This window comes from Amblyomma maculatum, chromosome 3 (assembly GCF_055883805.1).
Source record: "Amblyomma maculatum isolate TAMU_Amacu chromosome 3, ASM5588380v1, whole genome shotgun sequence".
Taxonomy (NCBI): domain Eukaryota; kingdom Metazoa; phylum Arthropoda; class Arachnida; order Ixodida; family Ixodidae; genus Amblyomma; species Amblyomma maculatum.
The window spans coordinates 169,424,567-169,447,708 of NC_139346.1; the positions used below are offsets into that span (position 1 = coordinate 169,424,567).

Below are 23,142 nucleotides of genomic sequence, written 5' to 3' on the forward strand. Positions count from 1 at the left end.
TTAAAGCCTTACGTCTACCGCCACGCATTAATCATATATTTCGTGCTCTTACGACCCTTTTCGTCTAGCAGAAAGTACAAAACATATTCGTCAGTATATATATATATATATATATATATATATATATATATATATATATATACCGTGTGCTACTTCATAGGTGAGTGCGCGCTGCTTTTTCGCTCAAATATAACCTTTTGAATACATGGTGCGGTCGCATTGACATTTTGCAAAGAGCTAGAAATATCGCAGCTTAGCCTTAATGCGCTCTCTTCATTTCCAGGTCGGTTGTCACCACTGGGCAAGAAAACGTCACTCGAGCATGACCTACGGCCAACCAATCATATCTGCACACATACGCTTGAGGCACGGGCTCCTGCGCTGGGCACAAGCCAATTTATTTCTCGGCGTGAGGGCCGTTGTAGCAATACGACCAAGCGGGTGGCTCCATTGCAGATCCTTTGGAAGGCAGGATTTCCCTTCGGACGTCTCCGCGTCAAGATGTTCCCCTTATCTGTGTGTACAGTTATAGGACTTTTCGTTACAGGTAAGAAGAGTTCTTTGTACAGTATTTGGCTTAAAATTTGGTGTTTGGTATTATTTTAGTAACCACGAGTGCCTGCCAGAACGTTAACAGCAGGCAAGACATTTTGTAGAAAGCGAGTGGTAGAAAAATGTCCTTGAACACTCTTAAGAAACCAGAAAATTCGACGCAAAGGTTCTGCAACAGTTCAGATTAATTAGAAGAACGCTGTGAATTTTTTATATGTAAACTTGCAGAAACTATTGAAACCAGAGGACAAATGATGTTTTGCTGGAAGAAACATGGTGTTTAATGGGCACATACCGTATTCTTAAGGACTTAAAAACTACGTTTTAGCTGCGGAAAATGAATGTTCGAAACTACTGAATCGGAAGGAGAAAATTAGGCACTACACATTTCAACTGAAGTGTAAAGGATTTCAAATTTAGCACCTGTGCCCAATATCGACAGCAAAATTGCAAAAGAAAAAAAAAAGATTTGGAACACAAAGTAAAAATGTTCGAAGCTGAAGTGTAGCATATTTAAAGCTGTTCTTCAACATATACCATCATTTACTGCTTCCGCAGAGAAAAAGGAGAAGATGCTTTCTGGCATCAGAAATCGCGAGAAAAATAGTGCTGTTAGGCCTCTTTTTAGACACTTCTTATGCCCCTGTCAGGAAGCAATAAATAGATAGAATTGTTGCAAACCTTCGTTGCACCTATCAAAAGATGAGCTTCTTTTATCGAGCACCGGAAAAATACACCATAATTCTGCAAAACTAAAAGTAGGCCTGAATAACGAACGAATTGAGAGGATAGGCCGTTTACAAAACAATTAACACAATTTGTTAATTTAGAAATCGTAGGCAGTGAATGAGTTCTAAATCTTTATTCATACAGAAATTAAACTTGCATATTTTTATTATACAAACGATCCTTGATCATTAATAAATAAGTTGCCACTTATGTGGGCAATGTGTTGCAGGTGGTGTCGGAGGTCACACCGGCTTCTAATGGGGCCTTTCCTTGAAGGGTCCAGACCAGAACTGCTGGACGCGAGAAAGTGTGATTCAGTATACCAGTGAAATTTAATTATGTCGACCCAGACCCACTTACGTCTGAGGACGGCCCATGATAAATACCATCTATCTATACACCTGTATTAAATCTATGAAAATAGTAGCTTACGAGCATCATCTTTAGAGGGATGATCTCGATAGTATACCACATCTCGCTCAGAATATGTGCGCTGAAAAGGAGCGTTCAAGATCAAACGACGGCCAAAGATCGTGTTAACTTAGGAATCATCTAAAGCAGCGCGAAGCACGAGACGAAGTGGAAGAACTAACAGCTCATTTTGGTTTTATTTCTAAAACCGTTACTATTTAGGCACCAAACACAACTCTTCAAGCTGTTCTAGAACAGCTTTTTTCGCCTGAGGGCCTTCAACCTCGAGTTGAAAATAAATTGAATTGAATTGAATTAAACCACGGACCTATATACTAACCCTTCCATAAATAAAAAAATTGGTTTATTAGAGAGCAATCGTGTCGTCCCTTGTTTTTTCTACTTCGTCTCGTGTTTCGCACAGCTTGAAGAGCCAATCCTTTCAAGCTCGCTCAATTTTCTCCTCTCGTTACTTAGGGGCATTCAATGGCTTGCCACTCTTCTGTATACTACAACGTTTGCTTGCGAGTATTCCCTAAATTGCCTTGAAGACTCAAAAGCCCTGGACTTTGTCCAAGGCGGACCTGAACTTGACACGAATGCTTTAAGCCCCTTGCTCGTGAGGAATAGCATTGTACATTCTGGATTAGTCCGTATCACATCGATAGTGAAGAGATCTACCGCACGTTTCACTTCCTTTACAGTGCTCGTGAGAAAAGTGAACTTAGTGCACAACTACACGAGCTCTCCTTGAAGATTGTCCTAAGAGATGGCCGCTTGAGACCTGCCACCCATTTCGTATACTTCTTAAAATGCGGTCCAATCCGGTCGTTTATCACTTTCCCACCAAAATATGTTGCAAGCTTCCGCATTGAAGTGGCAAGAATCCGCAGCAGGAAAGTGTTTGTTTCGAAGCGTTCCGCTGCCGTTGTTAGGCTATAGTTAAATCATAGCTGGCGTTGATACATTGTTCACCTCAGCCAATTTACGAGGTTATGTAATGTCACCACGCGCTGGTACTCAAAATCGAAACGGATCCGATTGCAAACACAAATCGGAAGCTAAGCAGCATTGTATATTCAGTTCCCGTTTAGGCAAAATAGGTTTGATGCACAAAGTTTGGAAACAGGAGCACTATATAGTCATTATTGCCTAATACGCATTTAGAGACACTACGAAAGCAGTATCCAACGTATTGTCAACTCCATACTCGTGCACATATATGTAATCAGTCCGGCTACTACGCGCGAAAATGACATAGAATTTTGCCAAAAATTCGCTCACTAAGTAATGTGTTACGGTATATCTTGAAAGAAAAAATTTACACTTTAAAAACCAAGCACGTAAATACATTACCTTACCGACATGTACTGGACAACAATGCAAAAAGATGCCCTGTCATGTAGTTTTGCATAGAGTGATATCATAAAGAAATGTTGAAAAGCTGGAAACAGGGCAAGTGACTTGGTTCAGTTTTTTCTACTCATATAAAAATTCAAATGTTCTTAGAATCCAAAACTAACATGCCAAGAAAAATACGAAGCTATTGCCTTTGAAATTTCTTTGAGCCAAAAAAAAAAAAAAATGGCTGCTGCCCTCCAGTTCAATTTGAGTGACCCAGCTTTTTCCGCAGATCATTTAAATTTTCCCTGAAAATCATTTTGAAACGTATGGCTAAAGGTGTGTAAAGTGGCTCAGTAGCTAAAAGTGCAGTCCATGCTAGCTTGGAATGCAGAGCTTGAGCCCCAGAGTTCGAACAATTGAGTTCGAACCCCAAGGCGGCAAGTTTAATGTATTGAATTCATTCTATTTTCCAAAGTAATCCCATTAGAGAAACCTCCTCGACAATTTTGGCTTCATCTGGACCCTCCCCCGATTCGCTAGTTTTATTTGAATTTAAAGTGTTTGAAATTGAGGTCATATATATGGTTGTGAAGTCATGATCTGGACGACCAAACAGGATTTTTCCCGACTCCTGAACGAGGTGTACACATTATCCCGTATAACAGGAATAAAGCATTAAAGTCTCTTGAACCTGCTTTACATGTGCATATTCTGAAAGCGGTTTGTTTCTCGGTTCCAGCAAAAACAAAAACAAAAAAGTAATTATATCACATAAAGGAGTGGTCAAGCAAAACATTGCAGAAGATTATACCAAATAAATCTAGTTGTCTAAACGCAAGCTCTCTTAAGCTTGGCTACACGCTTATGCTGCTTTATCTTCTATGCGAGCTTCTCTCCCGTCGTTGGACTCTGCCTCGAGCCGATCATGCTTTCTCTTCGCTGCTGCTTTTCGGCGAGCTATATAGGCTGGATACGACCAGACTCCATTTGTGCTGATACAGTGACGCACTCGGACCGGTACACACCTCATCTACGGCGAGACTCAGCAACCAAGCGCGAGAGGAGCAGTTAAACCCCGGCTAGTCAAGTGGTATCACAGTGGACAGCCTCCATGTCCCCAATCGGTCCAACTGCTCGCAGGCCCCTGTTAGTGCACTGACGAAAAAAAAAAAAAAAAAAAAAAAACGAGGCGGGAAGGGGCAGGGGCAAAAGTGTTCGCGCTAGGCCCGCTCCGGCGGCTCAAGGTGAAAAGCGCAAGTGAACGACATGTGAGTTACAGTGCAAAGAAAAAGCGCTCTAAAAGGGGTCAATAATTTTTTTCAATGAAGAATGAAAGATAAGTACAGGCTTCAAAGATGATCCTCCGGTAAGCGGCCAATTTGCCAAACAAAAAACGATGGGCATGCGAGTTTTATTCATCGTTATAATATTTTCGACAGAGCTGCCTTTAGGCAATCGCGTCTGTGCATTTTCAGTATAGTCAGCTCTCCATACAATGTTGTCATAATTGGATATTTACAATTTAAGGAATTTTTTAGCCTACACCAGCTACAGTATTGTAGTAAAAAAACCACTGGAGGTATTGGCGATTTGCTATTACCGGTGTAGCTGGTATAGGTTTAAAAAAATGGCCCTTTTGAGTTCATGAATTCTGATGAAACTGGGGAAAGAAACGCATAATTTCTTGGACGTGAACAATTAGGACTTCGTCGTAGTCCCATTGTATGACGTGCACGGTCCTTCTGAAACTGCAAAATCGCATAAAATTGTCTTATTCAAGTGCCGTTTCAAGTACTTTGACGCTCTAGTCCAGTGCCTACTCGACAAACCGTGCACACTTGTTACCCCGCCGGGGTGGCGCAGTAGTTACGGCGCTCGACTACTGTTTCCAAGGACGCGGGATCGAATCCCGGCCTCGGCGGCCGCTTTTCGGTGGAGTCGACAAGCAAGGCGCCCGTGTGCTGTGCGATATCAGTGCACGTTTAAGAACCCCAGGTGGTCGAAATTTCCGCCCTCCACTATGGCGTCTCTCATAGCCTGAGTCGCTTTGGGACGTTAAACCTCACAACCCAACCCAGCCCGTGCACACTTGTTAGTACGCAAGCATTTCTTGCCCGTGAAAAACAATCTATAATTCATTCTCTTTTATTGTGTGCAGCCCACACTGCCGTCCTAGAACGTACGGAGCTGAACCAGGAATGTAAGTGTCTCTTTCAATGCTTTTTCTAAAACTGCCAAAGAAAATCGCATCACTCGTTGTAAATATACGTAGTTATCTATAATGTGTGCATCCAAATTGAATATTGTCACGTAGTGGTGACAAGGTCGTTGACATCAAAAGAAGACACAGGCTTGATGGTACTGAAATTAACTCTTTATTGGGCTGACTTGCGCCCGCAAAAGAACTAAGCAACTCGGCGGCGGCGATAGCAACAAACGTGCTCGTAGATCGTAGAACAAAGAATGCCCGTCGCACTCGTCAATGCTGAATTTAAAGGCTGCTCAGAACAATCCAGATAACGTCGCGAACTGCTTGTAGCCCAACCTGGAACATTGTGGAAATATACGCGAGTGATCGGAATCTTCGAGACAGATCTCGGCGCATCGTTCGCGACAAAGAAAATGATAACGCGTCTTATCGCGACAACGAGCATGAACAAACATGGAATACAGAATTGATAAGCGCGCCAGAATAAAAATGATAAGGCCGCATACTAGCGGCTGTCGAACAGGAACAAATAAAGATTTAAGCAGTTCGCGGCAATATTGCTACTTTGAGTTAAGCAATAACGATGAATGTTTCTAATGAAACATAGGAATAATGCCTTGAACATAGCCATTATCTGACCTATAGTCAAGTCCATGTCAAGCTCATTATCTGACTTATAACTGATGATCTCACTGACATCCATAGACGCAAAATTGGGAATCTATCCAAGCTTGATAGCAAAATATCGACATATGTGCAGGGAATTTATAACCTTAAGGACACAACAGCGAGCCTCGAAAGGAAAATAGATGGCCTAGAAAATCGTTCACGAGGTCCAATCTAATAATATACGATATTGCGGATGATTCAGATGAAGGTAGTGATGCCCTAGGAAAAATAGTCAATGATACAATTGTAAAAGGCATTCCAAAACTAGATCCCGTTAATATTGAAAGAATTCATGGACTTGGTCGATCTTCCACTGCAAAGACCAGGGCCCGCTTGCACGATAAAGTCCGAGCTAAGTCCAGACTTAAACGGTACGTGTTTTTAGTAAAACCAGACTTTAAGACGGCTCGCGTTCACCAGAGTGGCTTCTCTGAACGCCCTCAGCAACCACTTTGAGAATTTTACCTCGTAACACAATATTAAGCCGTAAAAAGCAATGGCACGGAGTTTACGCAGCGCAAGGCTGACGGAATGTTTACATCTTACAGCGGGGACAGGGCCAGCGCATCCCTGTATTTCCCTAATTTATCTACTTATAGGTACCTGGCGTCCTTGTGTCTTAAGCAAGAAGGCACTAGAGTCATAATCGTGCAAGCAACTTATTCAAGTCAGGGCTGAAGCCCAGTTTCGACTTCAGTCTTAAGCGCTGCGGTCCATCCTTTAGACTCAGTAAAGTCCGGACTTAGCTAAGACAGTCTTAAGATCGTTTCGTGCAAGCGGGCCCAGATCGGTATTTCTCAAACTGCTTGACTCTCACGAGAAATCAAAAATGCTAATAAACTGTTCCAAGTTAAAGGGACCAAAGTATTCTGTCAGTGAAGACTATTCCGCCCGTGTACGGGTCATTAGGAAGAAGTTGTGGGAACTTGCGAAAGTGTATAAAACAACGGAGACAAAGTAGCTCTGGTGTTCGATAAGCCACGCATTACAGGCGAGCTTTTCGTTTGGGATGAAGAAAAAAACTGCGCAAGGCGAATGGAAACTAAACTGACTCACAAAAACCAGTCAGTCCGAAACAATAACCTTAGCTCCTCCCCCCCCCCCCCCTCCATTATTAGCACAAAAGGAAATAGCGCTTGCTAACGTAAATACACTGTGCATCCTAAACAAACACGATTCAGTAGTTGCTCAGCGGGATGGCCGTGGCCGAAATGCGGCTCATGGCCGATATCATGGTTATTGAGGTTACACCCCCGAACTACGCAGTAATTCGCAAGGGCAGAAAAGCTTGAGGTGGTGGGGTAGCCATTTTTATAAATAGAAAATTACTACTCCATAATCTTCATGATGTTGAAGGAGTAGAGGCAACCTTTTTCAAACTGATATTTGGTCATTTTCTTGTTGTAGTAGGTTGTGTTTATCGAGGCATCTCATATGATCATGACTTCATGCTATCATTACAACGTTACATGCAACGTTATCTTATAGGAAAGATATTAATATTGCTCGCTGGCATTAACCTCCCAGATATCATATGTCCCACATTGCAACATCGCTCCACTTCTTCATATACTCTTTTAGCTAATATGCTGCAGTTTAATCTCAATCGGGTTGTTACCCAACCAACACGTGAACAAGGATCTTCGCATAACATATTTGACTTTATATTTCTGAGCGGCTGCTTTCCTCTTGATAATACGAATGTAGAAATACTAGATGGTATCTCTGACCACACAATAACCTTATGTAGCGTCCCCCTTTATGATACGCTTTCTTCCTTGCACCCGAAAGCTACTTTCCTAGATTTCACTAAAGCTGATGACACTACTGTCCTTGATCATATTTTCTTCGAGTACAGCTCATTTAGTGAATTTGCACACGATGTATCTACTGATATTGATTAAATATGGAACGCTTTTAAAACGATTGAATCAAAGTTCGTAACATATATGAAGTAAAAAATAGGAGGACGCAACCCTTGGATTATTCGCGACATCATACATGCAAAACGCAAAGTTAATCGCCTCAAATAATCTTTGAAGACCAGATCCTGTGCACAAACCAGAAACAAACTTACTCTAGCAATTCAAAGCATGAAAAACCGAATAAAGGGTGCCGAACAGCTCTACTTTTCTAGTACCCTCAATAATTTTATAAGAACATCCCCAAACAAAATCTTTAAACTACCTCAATCCCAAAAGACATGATGATAATCCAGCCCTAGAAGGAGAGAGCCTATAGAATCAGCGAATTTATTGAATAATTATTTTGCCTCCATTTTTACTAATAATAATGGTAGAATTCCTCACTTGAGCATACTAAAAAAGACCGACTGAATCACTAACTGTGGCTGAGTGTGGGGTATTTAACCTATTGTTACGACGGGGGTTTGACGTCGGAGCACTGAACAACAACAACAAGGTCGAGAGGGCAGGGAGATCAGCTGGTCAATGGCTGCGCGTCCGGCCCGAGAGTCTTTCCCAACGTCTTTTCCCTTGACTTGTGCTATCAGCTTCATCTTCTTCAGGACTGCTACATTTTCCCCCTGGACAGCCGAGCAACCCGGGCGAGGTAGCTATTTGTTCCCACGGGAGTGACACGGCTTCATCCGGGTTGCATGGGCAACTCCGGTTGTGGCTGAACGACGACCACTTGCTGTCATGAGTGTAATTCGGTAGTTCAATTCGCTAACACGGTCGAGCACAATGTGCGGCTAAGCGCGACGACCACTTGCTGTCATGAATGCTATTTGGTAGTTCAAGTCGCTGACGCGGCCGAACACAACGTGTCGCTGAGCAACGACCACTTGCTGTCATGACTCATGAGTGCTATTCGGTAGTTCAAGTCGCTGACGCGGTCGAGCACAACGTAAGGGCCAACGTAATGCGCCAACATTCTCTGGGCTAAACCACGCTTCCGGAGAAGTCGCAAAAGCCACACTAAGTCTCCAGGGGCGTAAGAAACATAGTTATGCCGGCTGTCGTATCGAGCTTTGGAACGCTCTTGCGAAGCGAGATTTCGCGAACGGGCGAGACGGCGAGCTTCTTCGGCCCGAAAAAGAGTTTCGGCCAAGCACGGTTCGTCATGCATGGGCGGAATAAAGAAGAATAGTGTGTAGACATTGACAATACAGAGGAGGGCGGGCATATAGAAGAAAGAACGGGCTGTAGCCGGTCATTTCATGTGTTGCGGTGTTGAAGGCAGACATTTTAAACGGCAGTATGATATCTCAGTTCTTGTGGTCAGATGATATGTACATAGATGGTTGGTTTGTGGGGTTTAACTTCCCAAAGCGACTCAAGCTATGAGAGACGCCGTAGTGGAGGACTCCGGAAATTTCGACCACCTGGGGTTCTTTAACGTGCACTGACTTCGCACAGCACAGGACGCCACATACATGTGCATAGAGAGCATGTTGACGAGTGTGGGGTTTGTTCGCTATGTCAAGTCGTTGGTTTAAGGGTGATATGGTGTGTAATGTCGAAAATGCGACGCGCACAAACGGAGAAGCTCCCACAACATCTTCCATAAAATGGCGACCTCGATCATTGATGATCCCTCACAGAGGTCCATGGCGGAGGATGACAGAACGGAGCAAGAACAGGTACACATGGTAAGCGGTGGCTGGTGGGGCTGTGTTCTTTCGACGATCCATCCCATGACTTGCCGACGTCGCCTACCCTCTGACGTCCCTTCTCCAAAAGTACATCCCTTTCGACTGGTCATCAGATTGTGACGCTTCTTTTCACCAGCTAAAATTTCTACTTTACGTCACATTCCATACTACGGCACTTCAACCCCTCCACTCCGACGGAAGCCCACACTGATCCAAGTGGGATTGTGGTTGGCGCTGTGCTTGTACAACGTTCGGCAACCGGCGAGCATGTAATTGCGTATGCAAGCCGTTCCCTCAGAAAACCTAAGCGTAACTTCACTATTACGGAGCAGGAGTGCATCGCTGTAGTTTTCGCTGTTCAGCGGTTTCAATGCTACCTCCATGGACGCCATTCCACGGTTGTGACGGATCATCGTGTCCTGTGTTGACTCGTCAGCCTTCGTGATCCATCTGGTAGTCTGGCACGCTGGGCTCTTCGTCTGCAGGAGTACGACTTCACTGTTTCGTACAAGAGTGGCCGCAAACACGCCGATGCAGACTGTCGTCCACGTCTTCCCCTTCCTACGACCGAATGTGACTCTGCTGACTACGATCGCTGCATCGCCTCCGTCGTGCCCGAGTTTCCCGACGCCTCGGCTCTGCGGGCTTTGCAAGAGACCGACATAAGCCTCGAGCCTCAGATTGCGGCGGCGCGGGATTCCACAGTTCTCAGTCCGTTTTGTCTCCGTTATGACCTTCTGTACAAAAAAGCTTACTCAAACACCGGCACGAATTTCCTACTCGTCGTTCCCGACAGCTACCGCTCGTGCATCCTGCGTGCCATGCACGACGACCCCACTTCCGGTCTCCTGGGCTCTGCACGAACACTCCACCATGCCCGCGACCGGTTTTATTGGCCGAAGATGCGCCGGACGGCTGAGCGATATGTGGCGAGCTGCACTGAGTGCCAACAATACAAACGCCTACGTCCACGCCACAGGGCCTGCTGCATCATGTGACTCCATCACGTGGTGCATTCGAGAAAGTCAGAATCAACCTTATAGGCCCCTCCCCGAAGTCTTCCGACTGAAATCATTGGATCGCGGTTTGTGCCGACTATCTCACCCGCTACTGCGAAACGGCCGCAATTTTTTCAGGACTGCTACACTGTTATTAACTCTGCACACCAATAAAGGGTCAGGCCCAAATAAAGCGATACGCGCAATACGGTACACGATTCTAAAGAGATACGGCGAGTGGATGGCTAAGTATTTAACCATAATCTTCAATAAGTCCTTGTCAACGTGTGCCCTACCATTGGAACGGAAAAGCGCGAAAATTATTACGGTTCCCAAGTCAGAAAACAAGTCCGATGTTACTAACAGACCCATGTCCGTAACGAATACTGCATGTAAGATACTTGAACATACTATCCTTAAACATATACTAGTTTTTCTTGAAACTGAAAACATATTATCCCCCTTTCAACATGGCTTCTGCCAGTGACTTTCAACAGTAACACAGCAAGTAGAATTAGTACACACGTTATCCCACAGCATAGACAGAAATAAACGGACCTAATCCTATTAGACTTTTCGAAGACATTTGATCGGGTAACACATACCAAACTAATTAAAAACCGAACTTTTATTAGGCCATGCATCTATAGTTAACCGGATTAACAACTACTTATCTAACAGAACACAGTTCGTGGTAATTAACCACCAAGCCTCCCAAATAGTTCATGTCGTGTATGGTGTACCCTCAGGGTTGCATACTCGCGCCTGTCCTCTTTCTAATTTTCACAAATGATCTAGCATCTCGCCTTGATGTTAATATACGACTTCCTGCAGCCGACTGCATCATTAATTTGAAAATTAATACAATAGACGATCATAAAGCTCTTAACAAAGTGCTAGAAAATATAATTGGTGCAATGACTGGCAAATGACTCTTAACGCCGCTAAATCTGTTTAGTGACAATAACTAGAAAGAAGCATAAATCAATATTCCAGTACTGTATTAACCAAGTACAGCTCCCTGTAGGTACCGAACATAAATACCTTGGCTTATTAATTATCCATGACCTGAGATGGAGTGCTCAAGTGGATGCTATCACTTCAACGGCTCTAAAACAACTTTTGCTTATCGGATGACGCCTCAGTCTAGCCCATTACAAAAATAAACTATTAGCATACAACACAATGGACCTATCCTTGAATGAGTAAACGTTGTTTTGTTTCCTTACACTAATCGAGATATGGAAGTGGCAGGCGAATATGTCTACTAACCGCAAATCCGGACCATGAACCGGAAATAACAAGGAGCATAACAAGCGCATTTGGCAAGCATTCGCAGATTATGACTAGCAGCTTACCGGTATCGCTCAAGAAGAAAGTATAAAACAGTTGCATCTTGCCTGTACTCACCTACGGGGCTGAAACGTGGAGGCTAACGAGGACAACGCAGAGGGTATGGAAAGAAAAATGGTAGGGGCAACGTTAAGACATAGGAAAGGTGCAGAGGGGGTCAAAGAAATAACTCGTCACTGACATTATAGCGCAAATCAAGAAGACGAAATGGGCATGGGCAGGACATGTACCACGAAGAAAGGATAACCGACGGTCGCTTAGGGTAACAAACTGGATTCGAAGGGAAGGAAAGCGTAGCAGGGGGCGGCAGAAAGTTAGGTGGGTGGATGAGGTTAAGAAGTTCGCAGGGGTCAAGTGGATGCAGCTAGCACAGGACTGAGTTAATTGGAGGAATACGGGAGAGGCCTTCGCCCTGCAGTGGGTATAGTCAGGCTGATGATGACGATGATGAATCTAGATAAAATCAAATTGGAAGCAGCTCAGAGTAATGTAGTCAGGTTTATATTAAACAAACCTAAAATCACCGATTCGCCAACGAAAATAATGAAAATAGAAGGAATACAATCGCTACAGCCTCGCACTAAGGTCGCGCGGCTTAAATTCATGTTCCAGTTAATTAATCATCACCTAAAACTGGACGGACTATGCGCATTACTGTTTCTGAAAGAAGAGAAACGCGTCATAAACACTCTCATATACTAAGTTAATACCGTTTTCATATTCGCTTCTTTAAACACTCTTTTTTTCTCATTAGCGACAAGAGAATGGAACAGCCTGAGTCCATCTATTAAGTTGGGAGCCAAGGCCCAATCAGGCTTGCCGCCTTTTGCCTTGGCTTCCTCTTTCGTTTATAAACAAAGAAATAAACTCCAACTCCAACTCCAATAATATTTCACCACTGACAAAATAGTTAACTGCAGTTGATAGCGTACCTTTTCATTAGTCAGTCATTTCTTTTTCATTTTTGCTTCTGTTTCGCTATTATTGTGCTCTGGGTTACAGTTTTCACACATGCCTGTAGTAGCACCAATGCCATGATACATACTCAGCCATCAATGCAAATACAATGTTCAACTCACTGGATAATCTTTACTGTGTACAACCCTTCTGTATATTTTATTAAGCAACATTACAGACCATAATTTGACCCTATGCCTTATGGCTGCCTTATATGTCTTCGCGTTCCAGCTTCGTTATCTTTTCGTTGTGCTATATTTTACTCTATACTAACATATTGATGTGTTAAATGTTCCTGTAATTATAGACCGTTATCTTATGTCTAATTTTGTCAATTGTAGACCGTTATCCTATTAACCTTATTATGCCCTTCTGCGACAATCCCAAATGGGATTAACATTATGTACAAATATATAGTACTACAGCAAATGCATAATTTTGTCAAATAAAATAAAAAGCTAACCGTTGGAGAAAATTAAAAGCGTGAGAATTCCGATGCATCTGGCTTGTTTGGTATCGTTTAATATTAAAAACGGTTCTGTTTAGTGTTCAGCAGAGTAATACAGACTCCGCATACAACTGCCCATCGTTATAGTTACCAACCGCTGTTAACGCAGGAATGCATTTACCGGCTACATTTTCGACTCCCATTGTACGTCACGGTTATGTACAACAAACTACAGGACCTCTATTAGTTTTGAAAATTTTTGTGTGCTAGTGCTGTAAGTATTGCTTAAAAATCGACCCAAATGAAGCACTATCTACTACGAATAGAGTTTTTGACTTGCTGTTTTCCATAACGACATTGGCAAAACGGAAGATTGTTAGTCTGGGAGAGCTAGCGCGGGCACCCCTGCGCGAAGGATTGCCGCCGCCGCTCAGAAGCTGGTATTTATCCCCATCGCCTTCATCTGCACTGAGGGCACCACGCTCGCGCAGACGCTTGGTTTCAACTCAACCACGTCCGCAACACACGACGGGGCCGCTGGGAACGGCCGACGACAAAACAGTGCGCAGAGGTAGTACACTCTAGTATAAATGCTGCGGCCACGAAGAGGAGGTTCGCCGAGTGGTGAAGAGCAGTTTGTCAGTTGTGACTGGGCCGTGTGTGTTGTTGTGTGCACGTGTGAGCGTGTGTGGACATGCACGGATAGATCACTCGCTTGGTGTACTTTGTATGTTCTGTCTTTTTAACATTCTTTTCCAGCTCTCTTTCCAGCTCACTTTTCATCTTTACCAACGCAGTGCACATTCGCTACAAAGAGTCTGGCCAACACTACCATCATCATGGCCAAAAGTCGATATTTCGGGACCAATGAGCGCGTGAGCACTGGCTGTTCAAAATTCTGTACTCAGCTAACCCGGCGAACCAACATTTTCGTTTTGGGTATCCCACTCGTTATGACCTCACACAATGGCGGCGTCATCCGCGAAACCTGCCACGAGTACTGCTACCGATCGCCTTTGTTTATGCACAGAACATGGTTTAGCATGTAAATGCATTCATGCAGTGCAATAATGCAGTGCAATAATGCAGTGCAGTGCAGGTTCATCTTAAATAACTATCAAAGGACAGCCAGCGTTACTAATATGAAAGCATACTTACATCTCCCGCTGTTATCTACTCGAAGAAAACTATCCCGCCTCTCACTTTTTCACAAAATATACTACCATAACTCCACCTTGCGTTCCTCATGGGTTCAGCCACCATTCTACATTTCGTTTCGCCGTAACCATAGTCAAAAGGTAAACATTCCGCACACAAACACAGTTGCCTATTTTAACTCCTTTCTTCCCCGCACCTGTAATGATTGGAATAACCTCTCTGCATCACTAACAAGTATAACTGAAGAACAAAAGTTTAAATCCGCGCTGCAATCTTTCTTTTTTGCCTAGTTTTAAAACTTACTGTATGGTTATTTGCATAACATCATTGTATACTGTTGCTTATTATATTTTTATATTGTTGTTTTTAACACCTATGCCGTTTTCCTAAATTTCCTAAATTGCACATGTACCTTGTTCTTTTTTATTTGCTTTGTTTTTCAGATTTGTACGCTTTTGTTAACCTTCTGTTTTATATATATATCCTGTATGCGCCCCTCCCCTCTGTAACGTACAACTGTACCCTGAGGGTATTATAAATAAATAAATAAATAAATAAATAAATAAATAAATAAATAAATAAATAAATAAATAAATAAATAATCTAGGTGCAGCACGTATTACACCGCAATGTTTAATTTTTAAAAGTTGTATCCTACTATACAGGTATTGCAGCAGGATTCGTATTCGAACATTCCGTGCACACATTTTGCACGCAAGTAGCACCCGTGTGAAACCGTCTATGCCCTCTTTTATTTTTAATTTATTTAGCCTCCCTCTCCAAGATGGGACCGCAGGGTGAGACGAAACCAGACTGCACGCATATCAAAGAAGACGTAAGTGTGTAACAGATATTATTTCCTTGTCTGACCTTCGAGTGTAAAAGAGAGAGAGAGAGAGAACTCGCGAAGACTACGTACGGACAAGGCTGCAGGGTTTTGAATGAAAAAAACATGCGCGAAAGAATACACGTTGTTCCGTCACTATCAAATTGACAGTACGAGAAATCATACATATCAAGAAATTCCCTTTACCACCTTTAGACATGCACAGTCTGTAAAGAATACACAGCCCAAGAGATTCGCTTCTCTTACGTTGAGGCCGCTCCGGTATCGGGCCCAAGGATAACGATGGACTGTAGGCACACGGGCTTCGGACAGCGCCCTCCAAAGCAGTGACGCGCCAGTATTAGAGAACCTAAGACATTTATTTACATGGTGACAATAGAAAATGGCAGAAATGAGCACTTGGGCTCTTTTTTATTTTATTTTTTTTAAGGTGTCCCCGATACAGGGATCTTTAAGTGAGAAATTAAATTATTTATATAATGTCTAATCCCTTAGATTTGGTCACGTGCACAGTCTTTGTGCACCGCCCTTCAGCGGCCTCCCAGTCGTCCTCTCTTTACTTCCGTAAGAAACTGAGCAGGTCACAGTTATGTCGGGCTCGTAGGGAATTCCAGTAGTCGCAGCATTCGCAGCATTCTCGCAGCATTCGCCACCTCGTAGACGACAAGAAATTTCCTCTTAACCCTTCTGGGCTTGCCAGGAGTGATTATAGGAGCCCCGTTACGAGGCTTACAAGCAAATACCACAGGCTGTATATTTTTGGTGTCTTCGTCTCTTTATTCATGTTAAAAAAACAAGCGACAGTGACGAAAATGTTTAACTTTATAGCTTTAGCTTTCGAATTAAGTAAAAATAAAGTCTAAACATTAAGAACATTTTGTGTTGTATTTAAATTAACCTAACATTTGTAGCGAGAGATGTTCTGTTTTTTTTTTCGCAAGTCTCTTTTCAACTTTACATGCGACAACGTAGGTTGTTTATTGAAATATACAAATAGTGCTACTGTAGGGCGCCACAAATCCATTCGGTTCTCTGCAGTACTTAGAAATTTATCTTTAAAAAAATAATTGTCAGCATGTGCTGCTCAAATAATGCTCCTTGCGATTGATATTTATGAAATAATAACCAGCCGGAGAACAGCGGTCAGCTATCTTTTACCGCGTATGCGTTACAGAAACAGCGCGTTTTAAGTAAAGATGAACTCTGAGAATGAGAAATAACAGTTATAGAAACACAAGCAATGCTGCCGTGCAAGAGAAACATCTGTCTTGCTCTCCTTTGTTTGCTCACAGTTACTCATTTTTAAAAGAATGATTATAATATGTTTCATCATCTGCTGTTGTTTCCGCCCGTGTATAGTATGAAAATTTTAATCTCACTTAGCTACACCTGCGTACTATGCTTCTGAAGACCAAAACTTTGCACTTCTAGTAATTCACCAATATTTTACCAGAAATACTTATTTAATCTGTTATTCCAGAGGTTTGTGCGAAGCAAAGGAGCTGTGGTGGTTTGCTATATTTTTCAGGGCTACGTCTACCACAGCTGCAGTTATACTTGTGAAGGGGACGAAGCATTCCTCTTGGAGAACAGACAACCGTGCTATGTACGTACATCTAAAATTCTGATCTCGTGCTTATATTTCTGTAGTTCCAATACACCTTCATTTCGACTGTTTTTATACATCGGGTGTAAAAAATACTGCTTTGTAAATGCAACACGTTTATAAACTTTAATATCGAAACGAGATGTCAAAAGCACTTTTGCTACTAAAATATATTAGCGAGCTTCACAAAAGGTACACTGCGAATGTAAGAGCAAGTTGCCTGAGCCTACTGCATAAAAGGCAACTGAAATCGTGCGCATTTACAACGCATAAATATTACGACATGTAGGTCGATATGAAAGGTTAGGTGAATGCTCACATGAGATTCAAAGTAAAATTTTTTGTTGCTCCAAACTATGAGATCGTGGAGAGCGCTAGGCTGCTACATATTTCCTTGTGGTATTAGTGGCTGAAAAAGTAGCTATTATAGCATATGAAGATGTGAAGCACTGAAAACAAAAGGGAGTTTGGTAAAATGGCTGCATGGCAATACTACACCAAGTGGCCAGATACACATTTAGCTCAAGTTAAAGCAAAATGGCATGGCTCCTGACAAAAACTCGCCTAATTTTTGGTGTCTATGCAGAGGTAACGCTTGCCTTTTATTGGTTGTAACTGAAAAGGTTCGCCTTGATTCTAGTGTTTTCTGGCAGTTCTTTATTTATTTGCAGTGCGCTCGCCTACTGTGTCCAAAGATGCAGGATTCAATCCCGGCATCGGTGGCAGTGCTCCTTTTACCTTCTAACTCCCTGTTGTCATCCATAAATTAAAAATATTATAGGGGGAGCGATCACGATGTTCGATTATGCTTAAATACAGCGCAGGTTTAACCTGCAGCGCTGCTATAGTCATTATTGGCGCTTTCAAGCATCTTTTCTATACAGAATCATACATTCCCCTGCATGCCCAAATTGCCCAGAACACTATGCAAACTTGGAGCATTGCATCTTTTCATGCCCTGTCGCCCTCCAATCTCCTCACTTTCCACACCCTCCTCCCCCAACGTGGCGGGCTTGGTTAGCCTCTGACCAGCTGCAAGATCAGTTGGCCTTGGTGACCCTGGCCCAGGACATTCTTAACGCTTAATGCAATGCGTTAAATAAAGTTGTTTCCTCCTCCTCCTTCCTCAAGCCAAGGCCACAAATTAATTTAGAAAAAAAAAATCTGGCGTTTCGAAAGTATAAACGTAACCAAAGTAGGTTCATGTCATTTTAAGACAATTTATTTACTTTACGAAAGGGTTCTAAAGGCCGAAGGCTTAAGAGCTGAAAGACCATCCCGCCCGGGTGGCGCATTGGTTACGGCGCTCGACTACTGTTCCCAAGGACGCGAGATCGCATCCCTGCCTCAGCGGCCGCTTTTCTATGGAGGCTAAAAGCAAGGCCCCCGTGTGCTGTGCGATGTCAGTGCACGTTAAAGAACCCCAGGTGGTCGAAATTTCCGGAGTCCTCCACTTCGGCGTCTCTCATAGCCTGAGTCGCTTTGGGACATCAAACCCCACAAACCAGCCAACCAACCAACTAAAATACCATTGCGATAGAGAAGCACATGCATGAGTCGTTTTTTTCAGGACCCAGTGCGTTCTCGCTCACTAACCGACGTCCTTAAGCTCCCTTAGAACTCGCCCCTCTCTGGTGACACAGGGAGCATACCTCCAAGTCGTCAGACAATCAAACAAGCCTCTGTACAGAAGGTGTGATGCACGGACTAATGCAGCAATGTTTCGGAAGGCGGGGTCACTCATTTCCTTGTCTCAGACTGCGAAAACAGCAAGGGGGCACTGTAGTGCAGTCATACGGTCCGCGGCAGTACAGGCGGATTCCTTTCCTCAGACGCACATGAAGCATGTGCAGCGCCATTGGCACCGGCTCAGAAGAGTAGCGGGCTCCGCATAGTACAACGCGGCTCCTGATATATCCGTGTAATTGTTTTTTTATCGTTCGGTCCTATTCATCTCTGAAACGGTTGCTCCCGAGGCTCATCCGACATCACGTTGCTATCGCATGAGGCAACAGTTAGTCTCCCCAGGAAGGGTTGCCTTGTCGCGCAGCTGCGCGTGGGAAGACGCCGCAGGCCCTTTCTCCGCTCGTGACCGCGTTTTTTTTTTTTTCAATATTCGAAGGGTCAGAACGGCGCACTACCAGCATGCAAATTATACGGTAGCAAACAAGCCCGTTGCTGGAGCCGCGTTCCAGAGGGGAATGAACAACAGTCGCAATGACACACCCATATTTATCTGAATACACCAGTCCTTCACCATATATATATATATATATATATATATATATATATATATATATATATATATATATATATATATATATATATATATATATATATATATATAAACCTACAATGTATACTGGCCAATCCCCCGCCGTGGGTGTGTATCATTTTGTCTGAGGTCCTCATCATCATCATCATAACCTGCAACTCGGCCTGCCAGTCTTGCAGCACTAACGAATTTTCTGTGGCCTTATTTGTTTTAGTTGGTGTGCTACTATAGGTTCAACTATTCGAGAAATAAGCCAATAAGACAGTATCACTTTGTAACGCGTAGTTCAGAGACAGCTGTTGAGGCATTGCATTTCGCGACATATTGAGGTAAATCTGTATAACCTCTGTAAACATTTACGAGCGACAAACAGAAGAAGACACAACACATAACTCAGTTCTTCTGTGCGGTTCTTCAAGGTCAAGTTCTTCAAAAGTTTGCGTGGGTTTTCAATTTGTATCACCAACTAGGTCATATTATACTGCGTTGAAAAAAAAAAAGAATTTAACAGAGGCATGCGTGATTACAGACAATTCTTTCAAGTTACCCGCTCATATTTCTCATTAGACTATCACTTCTCTCCTGTCCACCGCTACAAACACGTGTCACCAGTTCTCCTGAGCCTCTCTACGGGAGGCATGTTGCGCTGCAGGAGCTGCAGACAGCGCGCGTCACATTTTTATCCACGGAATGTAGGGAAAAGCAAAATTACAGGAGAGACCCTTACGTCACATTTTGTGAAGTCGGAAGCGAGCCCGGAGCCATTTTGTCAGGGCAAGCGCTTTCTTTATTTGCTCCGCCACGCGCGATTCAAATCCAACTCGAGTGCTGGCGTATAAGAGACGCAATCCCGGTTTCTCGCCCATGTTATTTTTCCTCTCAAACAAAACAAAAAAATACATAAAAAGAAGGAGGAAGAGCCGGGACCAGAAAAACCTTTACCGGATGAAAGCCAATTAAAATAAAATAAAAGGAGCAAATGCTCAAGATCTGGCTTTTATCCTTTTGATTTTCTTTTTTTTTTACGATAAAGTGAAAAACATTTTTGATAAATATATTGAAGCGCGAGCCTTGAGGAGATTCACGCTGGACTGAAAAAAAAAAAAAAAGCCTTCAAGAGGTAGTATCCAGAACTGTAAAAGGCAAAAGCAGAAAACAGAAAAGGAAAACCAAAGAACAGCAGCAAAACAAACAGAATTTCAAAAACAACAAAGAATGCGCAATGAAAGAGACAGAATTACACTACACAAAAACATCGATATAAGAGACGCTGCAGTAAGGTTCATGCACAAGAGGCTATATTAATCATAAATATTTGTGCGAGACAGTCGGCTGCTTTCAATTATTGTATTAGACTGTTGTCTTCGTCATCCTCACTTTCTTGTTCGAATTGAGAAACGGAGTCTTGGTCGTAGTTTAGCATTCGTAGAAGGTAGTTAATTCAAAGGCGGTTGTGCGCTATCACTGAAATCTCCGCTTTCAGTTGCTGCGGCGCCTGGCTACGGTGAGCAGTGTCCTTTTTTTCTTTTGCCAGGGTCGTTTATCGCCGGTATAGCTATTTGTCCCTGGTCCTCCTAAAAAGCCGTATTTAAAACTTTCCGACGAGGGGAGGGGGGATGCTAGCTTACATTCGTAGTCGTGCGCTAATCGCCCCTCAAATGAAGTTAAAGCTCACACCAATACCGAATAGAAAATACGAAGGACTGAAAACAAGATTTACGAACTGTCTGGATATTTGCGCAAAAATAAAAACTCAATCACTGAAAACAAAAGCTGATAATTTATAACCATTACCAGATACGATCGCTGGAGCGGCAACGAGAGGAAACTTAACAAATAAACTGAAAGGCGGAGCAAGGTACGCGCTTCCACCACATCACACACAAACACAAAACACCCGCACAAAACGCTGACTATCGCTGTGCAGCGCAATGAGCAGTGCGAAGGCCACTGAGCAGCCAAAAGATCGGGCAGGTTTTCGGAAAGGATACTTTACTATCGATCATATTCATATACTATCAAAAAGGAGATAAAAAAAATGCTCGGAATTTAACCAAACCCTATACATAGCATTCATTGACTACGAAAAAACCCATTTGACTCAGTCTAAACTTCAGCAGTTATGCAGGCATTGCGAAATCAAGGTGTAGATGAGCCGTATGTGAAAGTACTGGAAGATATATATAGTGGCTGCACATCAACCATAGCTCTGCATAAAAAAAGTAACAAAATTCCCATAAGAAAATGTCTTAGGCAAGGACATACGATGTGCCCAATACTGTTCATACTTAGCTTAGAAGTACTCAGAGACTTGAAACGGGAGCGATTAGGTATAAGGGTTGATGGAGAATACCTCAGTAATCTGCGATTCGCACTAAGTAACTCCGGGGACGAATTGCACAGAATTATTGACACCTTAGACAGAAAAAGCAGAAAGGTAGGCCTAAAAATGAATATGCAGAATACTAAGGTTCAACCGCCTCGGGAAGAAACAGCAGTTTGCATTACGTGGCGAAACACTGGAAACGGTAGGCGAATATGTATACTTATAGGACAGGTGGTAACCGCGAATCCGGACCATGAAGAGAGACCAGGAGAATAAGAATAGGATCGAGCGCATTTGGCAAGTACTCGTGCATTATGACTAGCAGCTTACAAGTATCGTTCAAGAAGAAAATTTATAATAGCTGTATCTTACCTGTACTCACCTATAGAGCTGAGACGTGGAGGTTAACGAAAAGGTTTCTGTACTTAAGTTGAGGACAACGCAGAGAGCTATCGAACGGAAAATGGTAGTTGTAACGTTAAAAGCTGGGAATCGTGTAGGATGGGTCAGAAAAATAACTCGTGTTAATGACATTCTAGTGGAAATCAAAAAGAAGATGTGTGCATGGGCTGGGCGTGTAGTGCGAAGAGAGGATAACCGATAGTCGCTAAAGGTAACAAATGGGATTTCAAGGAAAGGAAAGCGCAGCAGGAGACGGCAGAAAGTTAGGCTAACGGATGAGGTTAAGATGTTCGCTATCTGGAGTAATATGGTAGAGGTCTTGCTCTGCAGTAAGTATAATCCGGCTGATGATAATTATTGCTATGATGACACAATGCCCATAAATGTAACGACTAAGGCGCACCTTTGCAGTAAATTACATTTTGGGAACGGTGTAAACGTCGACCAGCGAACACAACCAAAGGAAGCAGTCCGAGCTTCTGTACGCCGCGGTCCGAGGCTGCATCCGGTCCATAAACCGCAACTGCTACGACACCGTTGCTAAGCTTGCGCCCGGAAAAGATGGGGCGCCTCGACTGAAAAAATGGCGTCAGTGCGGCTAGGCTTTCCTCGCAGTGCATTGCACGGACAGGGACTCTCCTGATTATTCCTTCTTCCACGGCCCACGGTAACTATATATCCTTCGGTTTTTCGCTTTCTCAACCATTCTCCTGGTGCGCATTTCTTCGCATTCATCTTACTTTCCTCCTGCCACGCCCAGCACACTCCGAGTTGCTATACCATGGGAACCACCTTCCGCGTTCTTATGTCTTCTACACGCTTCGTTTCTACGGTAACCCTGCTATTGTTTCCCTTACAATTGCCCTCCCAGTTTGCCTCGTGACACACACCCTTTAACTTTGCACTTGTCAAGACGGAAGATAACCAGCTCCGACAGCGTTCGGGTTCGAAAGGTTTTTATTGCGCTGCTCGCGCTGAGGCGCCTAATGCCAACCTCTTATTCTTTGTCCAGCGCCTTGCCGTGGTTTGCGATAAGAGCGCGACGCGAGGGGCGGCGCTACAGGGCTCCCCACTCCCCCCTCCCCCCTCCCCCCTCTCCCCTCTTGTAGAGCGGAATCTACGGGATCTGCCCATGCATCAGACGAGTTTGGTGGCAGAGTCGAAGCGAGAGTGAGTGGAGGGGTCACGGTTGAATTAGTGGCAATATAGGCAGGTTTCAGGCTGTCAGCAGACACATCTTCA

General features: G+C 43.4%; 1 protein-coding gene across 1 annotated transcript in view; it reads left to right on the forward strand.

Annotated features, from left to right (window-relative positions):
- The first annotated feature begins 365 nt into the window (after positions 1–365).
- The window catches only part of LOC146196834 (uncharacterized), a 31,010-nt gene continuing 8,233 nt past the window's right edge, over positions 366–23,142 (forward strand). The window contains exons 1-4 of the mRNA XM_084598558.1: positions 366–547; positions 5,195–5,236; positions 15,215–15,279; positions 16,820–16,897. Coding sequence (XP_084454684.1) covers positions 502–547; positions 5,195–5,236; positions 15,215–15,279; positions 16,820–16,897 — 231 coding nt within the window. The 5' untranslated portion in view covers positions 366–501. The remainder of the gene's footprint in view (positions 548–5,194; positions 5,237–15,214; positions 15,280–16,819; positions 16,898–23,142) is intronic.